Source organism: Myxine glutinosa, chromosome 2, assembly GCF_964187855.1.
Source record: "Myxine glutinosa chromosome 2, kmMyxGlut1.1, whole genome shotgun sequence".
Classification (NCBI taxonomy): Eukaryota; Metazoa; Chordata; class Myxini; order Myxiniformes; family Myxinidae; genus Myxine; species Myxine glutinosa.
The window spans coordinates 301,954-315,665 of NC_136262.1; the positions used below are offsets into that span (position 1 = coordinate 301,954).

General features: G+C 41.8%; 1 protein-coding gene across 1 annotated transcript in view; it reads right to left on the minus strand.

The window, feature by feature from the left end:
- Window positions 1–13,712, minus strand: part of MAN2A2 (mannosidase alpha class 2A member 2) — a 421,122-nt gene that overhangs the window by 39,397 nt on the left and 368,013 nt on the right. The window contains exon 18 of the mRNA XM_068108861.2: window positions 11,082–11,223. Coding sequence (XP_067964962.2) covers window positions 11,082–11,223 — 142 coding nt within the window. The remainder of the gene's footprint in view (window positions 1–11,081; window positions 11,224–13,712) is intronic.

Here is a 13,712-nt window from a genome sequence, read left to right on the forward strand (position 1 = left end):
ACACATTCATGTTCAATGATAAGTCTTCATTTCACACGTTAATGTTCAATGATAAGTCTTCATTTCACACGTTAATGTTCAATGATAAGTCTTCATTTTACACGTTAATGTTCAATGATAAGTCTTCATTTTACACGTTAATGTTCAATGATAAGTCTTCATTTCACACATTCATGTTCAATGATAAGTCTTCATTTTACACGTTAATTTTCAATGATAAGTCTTCATTTTACATGTTAATGTTCAATGATAAGTCTTCATTTTACACGATAATGGTCAATGATAAGTCTTCATTTTACACATTAATGTTCAATGATAAGTCTTCATTTTACACGTTAATGGTCAATGATAGGTCTTCATTTTACACGTTGATGGCGAATGATAAGTCTTCATTTTACATGTTTATGGTCAATGATAAGTCTTCATTTTACATGTTTATGGTCAATGATAAGTCTTCATTTTACATGTTCATGTTCAATGATGAGTCTTCATTTTACACGTTAATGGCCAATAATAAGACTTCATTTTACACGTTAATGGTCAATGAAAAGTCTTCATTTTACATGTTAATTTACAATTTTTCTTTTTTTTAACTTTATTTTTTTATTTTTTGTATACAGAATCGAGGCTCATGAAAGAGCTAACATTTATTTCACAAACAAATCAAACAGACAAACAAAATATATAAAAAGAGGGAAAGGTAGACAAGATGGGGAGAGAAGAGGAAGCACACAAACACAACATTTGAGAGCAGGGACATCGGGAGATGTGTGGAAGGGAGAGGGCTTGGGGGGAGGAGGCGTGGGAAGGGGGGGGGGGGGGGGAGGTGGGAGAAGTATAAAACTCAAGGACACCAAGGACTTCCAGGACAGAAGTTGGTATTTCAAAAAAGTGGATTTGGGGTGAAAGATTTGTCAGGATTGAAAGACATGTTCCACTTGTTTGCCCAGTCTGTGATTTTGTCCAGGTCTGCAGAGAGTGAGGAGGCGGCAGACTGCCGAACTGAGGGATGAGGAATGGAGCGACAGAAAGTAGAGTAAGCAGCAAAGAGATAGAGAGGATTTTCAAGAGAGTCAGAGAGATCATTGATGAAGACCAGAAAAAGCACAGGGCCCAGAACACTGCCTTGGGGAACTCCAGCCTGAACAGGAAGAGGAGATGAGAGAAACCCATTCAGGGCCACACGTTGACTACGACTAGAGAGGAAGTCCGCCAGCCATGCGTGGAGATTTCCATGGATACCAAAGGAGGAGAGTTTGGTGAGCAGAGCGGGGTGCCAGACCCTATCGAAGGCACGTGATATGTCAAGGGAGACAGCTCTAATTTCCTGTTTGGCATTGAGGACCAAAATTGTTGAGAAAGCAGAAGCAGCATGTCCAGAGTAGAGTGACCAGGTCTGAAACCAAATTGATGATAAGAGATCAAGCCATTGGAGAAGAGGAAAGATTTCATATCTGAAGCAATGATGGATTCCATGACTTTGCTGATAATTGGGAGAAGGCTGATTGGTCTGTAGTTGTAAGGATCTGTTTTTGCACCTTTTTTGTGCAAAGCGGTGATGTTGGCTGATTTCCAAGCAGATGGCAGATGACCTTGAACAAAAGAGAGGGTGAAGAGAACAGAGAGAGGGAGTGAAAGTGCAGAAGAACAGGATTTTAGGACCCGTGGGCTGATTCCAGTTGCAGAATCAGTGTCGAGGGTTGACAGAAACTTTTCCACCTTGTCAGGAGGAAAGGACACAGAGTCCAGGAGCAGCTGGGTACGACTGGGTACGGTGGGTACAGAGAGGGATGGGTTTGGGACACAAGATTTAGAGGCAAACACAGAGTTGAGGCATTCAGCTTTTTCACGTGCGGAGTCAGCCATGTAGCCGTTTGAGGTGAGGGAGGGGATGGAGGGGGAACAAACACCAGAAACAGATTTGACCAGATGCCACCAGGATTTGGAAGAGGGAGACAGATAAGAGAGTTCGGTCTTGAGAACGGAGAGATATTGTTTCCTGGCTCTCCTGAGGGTGGACACACACTTGTTTCGGGCTTTGTGAAAGGAAATGAGATTTCCTTCCGTTGGATTTGCTTTCCAGGAGACAAAGGCAAGTTGTTTCTGGGCAACAGCCTCACCACAAGATTCCGTGTACCATGGACGGGAGGAAGGGTATGACAACTGAAGACGAGATGGGATAAATCTGTGCATGAGAGAGAGCAATTTACTTTGAAAGAATTCCCAGGATGAGATGATGTCAGAGGCGGTGGAGATGGGAGACCAGTCCAGATGATTGATGGCTGCTTGAAGACCGTGCCAGTTGGCCTGAGTGAAATGCCAGACTCATAGACGCTGAGGAGGCTCTCTGAGAATGGTCAGAGAGATGTCCACTGATATTTGATGTGATAAGTCTTCATTTTACATGTTAATGGTCAATGATAACTCTTCATTTTAGACGATGTTCAATGATAAGTCTTCATTTTACACATTAATGGTCAATGATAAGTCTTCATTTTACACTATGGTGAAGAAAGAAAATAAATGATTAATAATGAAAATAAATAAATTATAATCACTAAATAATTAAATAATTAATCAATTGGCTAATATTTAATTAACAAAATAGAATACTTTTAAAGAAGCCAATCATTAGCTAATATAAAAAACTAATTAATAAAGTCATTAACGAATAATTAAATAATTAATCAATTAATTGATTTTTCAATAAATCAAAAATAGCCTTTACAGCCAAATCACTTCGTCATTGTCATGACCAAATATCAGCTTCCTCGTTCAAAAGGTGCCTGAGATACTGCCCAGAAGAGAAAGGAAATAAATAAGTTCTTAATTAATTGATAATAATGAAGTAATTGACGAATTAATTAATTAATCAAAAACAAAAAATACCGTTTTTGCCAAAGCACTTGCTCACTATTGTTCCGAAACAAAGCCTTTGGCACCCGGCAATACTGCCATGCAGCGCATAGAGACTGTATTGGGAGGGAGAGGTGTACAATAATTGATTGATTAGTTGCATAATTAAAATCAAGAAATAATAATCATAAAATGTTTTCTTCATCAATTGGCCAATAGCATACCTAAATCACCAGTGCTTCATCCTAAGCTGTAACGTTTTGAAAATTAATTAAATAGGGCATTAATCGGAAAAACATAAAAACATTTTATTGATTAATAAATAAATAAATAATCGATTTTCTTTTTGATTTTTTTTTTTTTACTGAATCGAGGCTCGTGAAAGAGCTGACAACCGCGAGGAAAAGACAGCACAGAGGGACCGCGAGGGAAAGACAGCACAGAGGGACCGCGAGGGAAAGACAGCACAGTGGGACCGTGAGGGAAAGACAGCACAGAGGGACCGCGAGGGAAAGACAGCACAGAGGGACCGCGAGGGAAAGACAGTACAGTGGGACCGCGAGGGAAAGACAGTACAGAGGGACGGCGAGGGAAAGACAGTACAGTGGGACCACGAGGGAAAGACAGCACACGGGGACCGCGAGGGAAAGACAGCAAAGACATTTCATTCATATTCTTTCATTCAAGCCTCTCCATGAAATTCAATGAGACCAAAAAAGCCATGAAGGCTGCGACAATGACCCTGACCTCCGGCCTACAACTCTGGCGAGGATATCCATGGCGTTTGTGCAGACAAACAGAGAAGTCCCACGCTGCAGAGAACACCAAGGTCGACACGCAGACCAGTACGGCTTCTTCTCTTCCTCCGACATTTGGCGCCACCTATCTGCGAGAGCACAAGTCGTGCTAGTGGACGCCGCTCCAGGATGTTCCTTGATGTAAAGTTTGCGGTTGATATGGCAGAACATGATGAATCCATTAACACACTTTTTCTTCCCTTCACAAGATGACTTTGCAACTTTTTTAGACTTCTTTTTCCTGATGGCCTCATGGCCTTTATGTTTCTGATGATTGCGTGGCAATTTAGGGACATTCTGGTGAGTGGGAGTCCCCGGCACATCATTGTCATAGTCGTCAGGGCTATCATCACATCTGGAACTCCTGTCATCCTCAGGCTGGCAGGGATCCGCGCCACTCAGTGGTACCTCATCCATCCTGTCGATGGTCCTTTCGTCGCAGATGGTCTATAAGATACCAGGAAAGGCCCATCACCTTCCATCACAGGTTGTTTTGATGACTTCCAGTTAAACCATTGCACAGTTTCCTCAGCACTCACTTGAACTGAAGCGAGTGCGATGTGTGAAATTAGCGCCTAAATCGAAAATTTCCTCAGACTATGACGACAGCACGTGGACACGACAGCACGTGGACACGACAACACTTTCTAAATCAAAAACACCCGTTACAGTCAAATCACTTGGTCATTGTTGTGTCCAAATATCAGCTTCCTAACTCAAAAGGTTCCTGATATATTGCCCAGATGAGAAAGAAAATAAATAAATAATAATCATAAAATAATAAAATAATAATAATCAATTGGCTAATAGCATACCTAAACCACCAGTGCTTCATCCGAAGCTGTAACTTTTAGAAAAGTAATTAAATCAGTCATTCATTGGAAAAAATAAATAATTAATTTATGAATCAATAAATAATTAATAGATTAATTGATTAATCAAGAAATCGAAAATATCCTTTATAGCCACACAACTTGGTCACTGTAGTGTCCAAATATCAGTTTCTTAGCTCAAAAGGTGCCTGATATATTGCCCAGATGAGAAAGAAAATAAATAAATGACTAATAATGAAAAAAAAAATTATCACAGAAACTTTAAATAATTAATCAATTGGCCAATATAATACATAAACCACCACCATTTCATCCAAATGTGTAACTTAAAAAAATTAATTGATTAAGTAATTAATCGAATAATTATATAACTAATCAATTAATTGATTAATCAATAAATCAAAAATAGCCTTTACAGCTAAATCACTTGGTCAATGGCATGTCCAAATATCAGCTTCCTAACTCAAAAGGTGCCTGAGATAATGCCCAAAAGAGAAAGGAAATAAATAAGAACTTAATCAACAACAACAACAACAACATGTTAAACTTAAATAAGAACTTAATCAATCGATAATAATTAAGTAACAAATCAATTAATTGATTAATCAAAAAATAACATTTTTGACAAAGTACTTGCTCACTATTGTGCCTAAATTTCAGCTTCCTAACTCAAATGATGGCTGAGATATCGCCTGGACAAACAAACAAGAAAACAAGAAACCAAGAAAACAAGAAAGCAAAAAACAACCAGAGTGAAAACTGAGTACTCCCTTTGAGCGTGCGTTATTGCCGAGCCCCCTCCGGTGCCCGGCAATGATGTTATGCAGCGCCTGGAGATGGCATAGGAAAGGAGCGGTGTACAACAACAACAACAACAACAACAACAACAACAACAGGCATTTTAAAAGGCCATTTTCCCTGCAAGAGCGGGAGTTAGCCTTGCGGTCCCCATAACAATGTTCTCCATTTTGCCCTATTTTCTGCATCTCCCCTTGTTAACCCCCTGGCCCGCATTTCTTCTTCGACCATCTTTAGCCAAGTCTTTCTCGGTCTTCCCCGGCCTCTACTCCCTTCCACATTCATTTCCATCATTCTTCTCAACCAGTCACTTTCATCCTTCCTCAACACATGACCAAACAATCTCAAACTGTTTCGCTTCACAGCATCAATCACAGGCTCTATTCCCATCATCTTTCGCAATTCATCATTTGGCTTCCTCTCTCTCAACGATACTCCACACATCCACCGAACCATTCGCAATTCCACCCTTTCCAGCCTTCGTTGCTGCTCTACGTTCATTACCCATGTCTGGCTCCCATAAATCATAACACTTCTCACACATGCAGCATACACCTTTCCCTTCAGCTTCAACGACACTCCCCTCCTCGTCAGCACGCCACTCAGTTCCCGAGACTTCTTCCATGCACATCTCACTCTTGCAACCGTTGCCGAGTCTGATCCACCTTCTCCATTCAGCATGTCTCCTAGGTAACAAAATGTTTTCACACCTTCCAGCTTCACGCCGTCTCCAAGATCCAACTCAACATTTCCTCCATCTGCAGCTCCCTCTGTGCACACCTTACACTTGAATGTAGCTGCCACACTAGTTAACCACCCTCTCAAACCACTACATTTTTGATGAACCCACTCAGCGCACATTGTACATTGAATTGAGTTCACTCCGACACCCTTCCTGCACACAGCCACTTACCAGTTCTTTCCACCTCACCACATGCTTTACCACTTGCCATCACCTTTGTTTTTCCGATATTCACCTTCAGACCTTTCGTCTCCATACATTCTTTCCACTTGTTCATCTTCTCCTTCAGTCCATCCATACTTTCTGCAATCAACACCAGATCATCTGCATACAACAACTCCCACGGTAAACCCTCCTTTATGTTCCGAGCCAGCACCTCCATCACAGCTACAAATAGTAGTGGACTTAGTACCGACCCCTGATGCACTCCCACCTTCACCTCAAACTCACCACTGTTCCCGTCCTTCGTCCTTACAGCTGTGCGCGCTCTTTTGTACATTGCCATCACTACTCTGATCAACCATTCCTCCACTCCTAACTTCCTCAATGCCCATGTCACTACTTCACGTGGAACCCTATCGAATGCTTTCTCCAGATCAACAAACCCAAGAAACAACTTCTTCCTCTTCTCCATGTACTTCTCCTGCAACTGCCTTACAATAAAAAGCGCGTCTGTCGTTCCTCTTCCTGGCATAAATCCAAACTGCATTTCGGCGATCTTCACTTTCTTCCTTATCGTCCTCTCCAACACCCTTTCCAATACCTTCATTCCATGCTCCAATAACGTTATCGCTCGATACGAGCCACAGTCCAGAGGGTCACCTTTCCCCTTGTATAGAGGGACGAGGGTACTCAGTTCCCAATCCACTGGAATGCGGCCTTCTTTCACCACCAGATTGCAGATCTCTGTCATTCTCTTCACACCCCAATTTCCCGCTGCCTTCAACATATCTCCCACAACTCCCGTCGGCCCTCCCGCTTTTCTACTCTTCATTGCTTTAATCGCTTCCTCAACTTCCTTCTCGGTTATCTTCTCTGCCGGTCCTAAAACTGGGTTACTCCCTATGTTGCCATCCCATTCATTCTCTGCATTCAACAGTATTTCCATATATCTCTTCCATCTTCCTTTAATTCCATCTGGGTCCACAATGATTTGTCCCACTTCATCCTTCAAGCAACTCACCCCCATCACATCACACCTCTCTTTCGCTATCTGCTTTGCCATCCTGAATACCGCTCTCTGACCCTCTTCCAAATTCAAGCGTTCTCCGAGCATTTTCCGACATGCCTCCTGCGCCTTTGCTACCTCTTTCTTTGCAGCCTTCTTGGCTGCCTTATAACTTTCATGCTCTTCCTTTTCTGCCCCCGTACCCTTCGCCTTCTGCCACTCCTTGAACTTCTTCCTCTTCTCGTCATTCTTCTTTCCAACTTCATCATCCCACCACCATGTTTCCCAGTGCCTCGGTGGTCCTTTTGTCCATCCACATACCTCACCAACGGCTCCCAACAGACTTTCTTTCATTGACATCCAACCACTTTCAAGCTCAACCACATCATCCTCTACCATACTCAGCCTCTCTTTCAATGCCTCCCTCACTGTCACCTCTTTCAACCTCCACACCTTCATTCTCGGTTGGTACTTTACCTGCCGAGCTCTCCTCGCACCTTTCAACCTTATGTCGCAGACAACCAAGTGGTGCTGTGAAACAGCCTCCTCCCCCGGGATCACCTTTGTGTCCCGGGGGTGCCCCCTATCTCGCCTACGCACCATCAGGTAGTCAACGGTTGTCGTCGACCCACCTGACGTGTATGTAACAAGCTTATTGTCCTCTTTCTGGAGCTGAGTATTACAAATCAACAAATCAGCTCCATCAGCAAACTCCAAAATCCTTTCACCTTCTCCATTTCTCACACCATATCCGTAACCCCCATGAACTCCCTCAAAACCGTCCATACTCCTTCCCACATGTCCATTTAGGTCTCCTCCTACCACAACAACTTCCTTATCTTTCACGTTTTCCATCAGCTTCTCTATTGCACACCAGAACTTGTCCTTCTCTTCATCGCTCCGACCAACCTGCAGAGCATATCCTGAGATGACATTCACCAAGAGCTTTTCAATCATCATTTTAACCATCATAAACCTTTCACTCACTCTCGTCACACTCACCACACTGTCTACAAACTCCTCAGAAAACAGGACACCAACACCATTCACGCCCTCCAGGCACCCTTGCCACACAAACTTGTATTTCTGTCCCTGCCTACCCTCCACCATTCTCACACCACTTCCCTTCCATCTTGTCTCCTGCACACAACATATGTCCACTCTTCTTCTGACCAATACTTCCACCACTTCTCCTGATCTCCCTGTCATTGTCCCTACATTCCACGTCCCAAACCTCAGAAACCGATCTCCACGTCGGGCATCAGACTTTTCGTCGTCATAAATGGAGGGATTTCCACCCTTGCTTCGATCGGGTTCCCCACCTTGAGTTTTGACGAGAGGGAGTGGGGTCCCCCACGGGGTACTTCGGGCTGTACTCTGCCCATATCTCGTTGTAATTGTCATGGTTCTCTTTTTGAGGCAATGTTTTATGGCCAGATGCCCTTCCGGACGCCAACCCTTTTAGTCGCCTCTTACGACACGCAATGTGTCAATGGCACGTCCAAATATCAGCTTCCTAAGTCAAAAGGTGCCTGAGATAATGCCCAGAAGAGAAAGGAAATAAATAAGAACTTAATCAACAACAACAACAACATGTTGAACTTAAATAAGAACTTAATCAATCGATAATAATTAAGTAACAAATCAATTAATTGATTAATCAAAAAATAACATTTTTGACAAAGTACTTGCTCACTATTGTGCCTAAATTTCAGCTTCCTAGCTCAAATGATGGCTGAGATATCGCCTGGAGAAACAAACAAGAAAACAAGAAACCAAGAAAACAAGAAAACAAGAAATCTAAAAACAACCAGAGTGAAAACTGAGTACTCCCTTTGAGCGTGCGTTATTGCCGAGCCCCCTTCGGTGCCTGGCAATGACGTTATGCAGCGCCTGGAGATGGCATAGGAAAGGAGCGGTGTACAACAAGTACAGATATATTCAAAGTACACCGCCCCCATGCCAAATAAATAAATATGCTCCAGCGCGGCATTGTCGGAGTGCCTTTGGCGTGAGTGGGAGAGGTGTGCAATAATTGATTGAGTAATTGCATAATTAAAATCAATGAATAATGATTGTAAAATATTTTCTTAATCAATTGACTAATAACATTCCTAAACCACCAGTGCTTCATCCGGAGCTGTAGGTTTTTGAAAATTAATGAAATAGGTCATTAATTAAAAAAATTAAAGAATTAATTGAAAAATAAATAAATAATTATTCGATTAATTGACTAATCAATAAATATAAGGTCGTAGGTCATGTGGTATGGGCGCCATATTGTAAAAAAAACGAAAAACTTTGCACCTCTATATCCAAAAGTACTGCATCTAAAAAATTCAGATAATTTACTCATTGTAAAGAACTCCCCATGCGGAATAACATTAAATTGATATATGTTGGTAAATTAAATTGATATATGTGGATTAATGAACAGGAACTTAATCCTGTTTATTAATTAAATTGGAATAACATCTGTTAATGATGATGTCATAGGTGCCTCCCATTATGACGTCATATTTCGACAAGTACAAAACTTCATCCGATTGAGATGAAATATCTTGAGTGTCATCTTGGGATAAATTAGTGGAGAAAAAAAATGATGACGTCATTGGTCATGTGGTTCGGTCGCCATATTTATTTCAACACAAAATCCTTAAAAACCACTGAAAACACGTCCTGGTGAGGGTCTGCAATCTCTGCTTTCTTGTTCCCTTTGTTATGTTGTGTCATGATTTGATTTGTGTCATAGCTCTTCCATAAGCCTAGACGATGTAGTAAAAAGAAAAAAAAAGAAGTTTTTTTTACCCCCATTCAAGCAATGCCCCCACATTCGCGGATTCAACATTTATGGCATTTTCCAGGAACGTTTCCCCCACAAATGTCGGGGCCCGACTGTATTAGGCATGGGCCCATGGCAGGAAACAAACTCTGAGGCCTCTTCGTCTCCTCTGAGGGTCTACCTTTGCGTAAATGTTTCCTCAGCATAGCTGTGATGGGTAATCTATAAAGCAAGAACAAAAAAGGATTCCTGGGAGATCCTGCCCTCTGTGCAGGGATAACAAGCATCGCAAGTTGGCGTTTGCAGTTTCGACATGTGTGCCCATGTACCCATAAAAAAAAAATTGCATCACAAACCTCCTGGGCGTTCCCTGAATCCACCATTGTTGGATTTGTTACCTCTGCCAGCAAAGGTGGATGGAGTTTATGTTTTCACCCCTGTCTGTCTGTTTGTCTGTTTGTGAACAAAATATCTCAAAACGTTGTGAACGGATTCGGACGAAATTTGGCAGAGATGTAGCGTATGTGACACCAACGAAATGATTAGATTTTGGTGAAGATCCGGATTCGGATCCGGCTACAAGAATTTTAAAAGTGATTCTTCACCATTGAGGGATCCGGCCAAAAACTATGCAAAGCAGGATATCTCAAAAAGTAATGGATGGATTTGGACGAAACTTGGTGGACAGGTTGTGTGTGTGACAAGGAAGAAGCGATTCAAGTTTGGTGAAGATCTGAATATGGTTTCGGATATGAGAATTATTTAATTTGTTAAGTGATTCTTCACCATTGGGAAATGGGGCCAAAAACAAAATACAGCAGGATATCTCAAAAAGTTGTGGACAGATGATTTTGATTAAATGTGATTCAGTATTGAGATTTTCTGGTCTATTCTGGGATACAAAACGTAAACTGTTCAGTGTTCACCTGGCGGAGGTATGGTCTCTACTGAGTGCCGTTGTCGTTGAAATCTGTTAATCTTTTCTCAAGTTATAACACACCACACAAAGAAACAAACAGACAGAGAACAACACGGCTATATAAGTATTCCGCATCGTCACCAACCCACTCTCCAATCCCTGTTTTGGCAATGGCCAAAAACTTGCCATTTTTCAGGCTCCCAATGCCTAGTGCTTGAGAAGAAAGTAGTGAGAGACGTGTATGAGAATCCTGCAGGAAAGCCATTGTGGGAAATGGATAGAAGTTGGCCTGGAGGGGTAGTTTCTTCCATAACTTGCGGCGCTGCATCTGCATACGAGCAAAGATGTAAACAGAAAATGGCACATCCATGAAAAGAGAAACCAGAAACTACAAGCTTCACAACGCTTTCTCATCATCAGCAGCCAAAACAATTCAGAGCAGAGAAAAATATTATATCAAAAATGTCGTGCACAACTGCCCCTCAACTTGGAGGTCTGCCCATTTTCCCAAGACCTGCTCATGGGTTTAGTATAATTATTTTCAAATCCCAGTAAGAATCAGTAATTTTGAACAAGGTTTCTTTCACGGAAAAAGAAAAAAACATTAAAAAACAAGGTTTTGACGACCAATTGTAAATATCATCATATGTATTTATTATATGAAATTTAAAACATGGATAAGAATACAAATACTCCATTAAACTTCGATAGTGTTATGAAATAAGAATATCTGCATTTTATTGTAATGTTTTGCTTTGTTCAAAATGGATAATGATGTAATTATTGTTATATGGAACTTCAAATTTGGTGATGAGATGAACCGCAAGGAGGCGCGGGAGTAATGAATAAAGACAACCAAAGGATGAATAAAGACAAGATGGAATGAATCTGTACATAAAATAACGGGTTTCTGTGCAAGAATTCTCAGGACGAGAGATAACAAACGTAGAAGTCCAGTCCTGAAGTGAGACGTCTTGCAGTCCCTGCCAGTCGGCCTGAATTGACAGACTCGCAGGTGCAGCGGGGGCTCTGAAAATATCCAGAGAGATGTTGACTCTCAAAAGCACATGATCAGAAGAAACAAATGGAGCAAAGGAAGAACAGGAGACATTAGCAGGAAAGTTGACATCACTAAGTCCAGAAGGGAGGATTTGTCATTCGCAGATATCTGGGTCAGAAGGTTCACAGATTGAGGCAGGCCCAATGAGTCACAGAAGTCATGTACTGCACTTCCATGGCTGGTGAGAGAGGAAACACCATCCAACCAATTGGCATGGTGACAGCTGAAATCACCACATATGAGAAAGGGAGTGTTGGGATGGATAGTTAAACGTTAGTCCATGTTGGCTGAGGAAGAGAGAGGAGTCATCACCGTGAGGAAGATGGTTCAACACACAGGTAGAGATGTGGTGGAATTGGAAAGGAAGTCTCAGCCAAAAATACACCCGAGGAGACAATAGCCAGGGAGTGACATTAAGGAGTCAGGGACGTCCTGTTGGAGAATGGCTAATTGAGGCAGATGTCCGTTTTTATCAGCAGTAGCCTAGATTGAAAGAAAAATCCGTCAGGTTGGAGCGGAGATCTCGGTGCTTGAGTTCCACACAGTTAGGGAAATTTCGATAATTAGGTCATGACCTTAAAAAGGTCAAGGTCAAACAATTAAGCAGAAATGTACCTTGCTCTTATCTAGAATGCAATTTAATTGTGAGAGGACAAACATTACGAGTTATGGAAAAAAGTAAAATCTAAAATTAGGTCACGACCTTAAAGGGGAACCCAAACGCAATTTTTTTTGCAAACCATTGCAAATCATTAATAATGGTCTTGTGTGAAGGGACGTTTTTTATTTTTTGGCCAAACAAAAAGTGTTGAAGATAGCCGAAGAGTGTTGATGTTACCAGTGATGTCAGGTAATGATTTCACCTTGATCTAAATGTCAGGTTAAATAGAGAAACGGTGTATTTCGAGCTCGGATTCCGATACTGATTCCATCATCATTAGCAACTCTGAAGTTTCTCAGTATGTTGAAAATGATCAGTGGAATTCTGAAAAAACTATTGAAGACAACATTAGTGATGGAAACTCTTTTGCAGGAATCGTAAATCTGTATTGTTTCAAGCCTCTCGTGCGAGCGAATCGGACAATGTGAGTGCTAATTTGCATATCACGCCAAAAGCTGGTTTGAATTGCACATCATGAGTGCACTGTACAATGTGAGTGCTAATTTGCATATGATACCAAAGGCTGGTTTGAATTGCACGTCGTGGGTGCACTGTACAACGTGAGTGCTAATTCGCATATGATGCCAAAATCTGGTTTGAATTGCACGTCGTGGGTGCACTGTACAATGTGAGTGCTAATTCGCATATGATGCCAAAAGCTGGTTTGAATTGCACGTCGTGGGTGCACTGTACAATGTGAGTGCTAATTTGCATATGATGCCAAAAGCTGGTTTGAATTGCATGTCGTGGGTGCACTGTACAATGTGAGTGCTAATTTGCATATCACGCCAAAAGCTGGTTTGAATTGCACGTCGTGAGAGCGAATCGGACAATGTGAGTGCTAATTTGCATCACGCCAAAAGCTGGTTTGAATTGCACGTCGTGGGTGCACTGTACAATGTGAGTGCTAATTCGCATATGATGCCAAAAGCTGGTTTGAATTGCACGTCGTGGGTGCACTGTACAATGTGAGTGCTAATTTGCATATGATGCCAAAAGCTGGTTTGAATTGCATGTCGTGGGTGCACTGTACAATGTGAGTGCTAATTTGCATATCACACCAAAAGCTGGTTTGAATTGCACGTCGTGAGAGCGA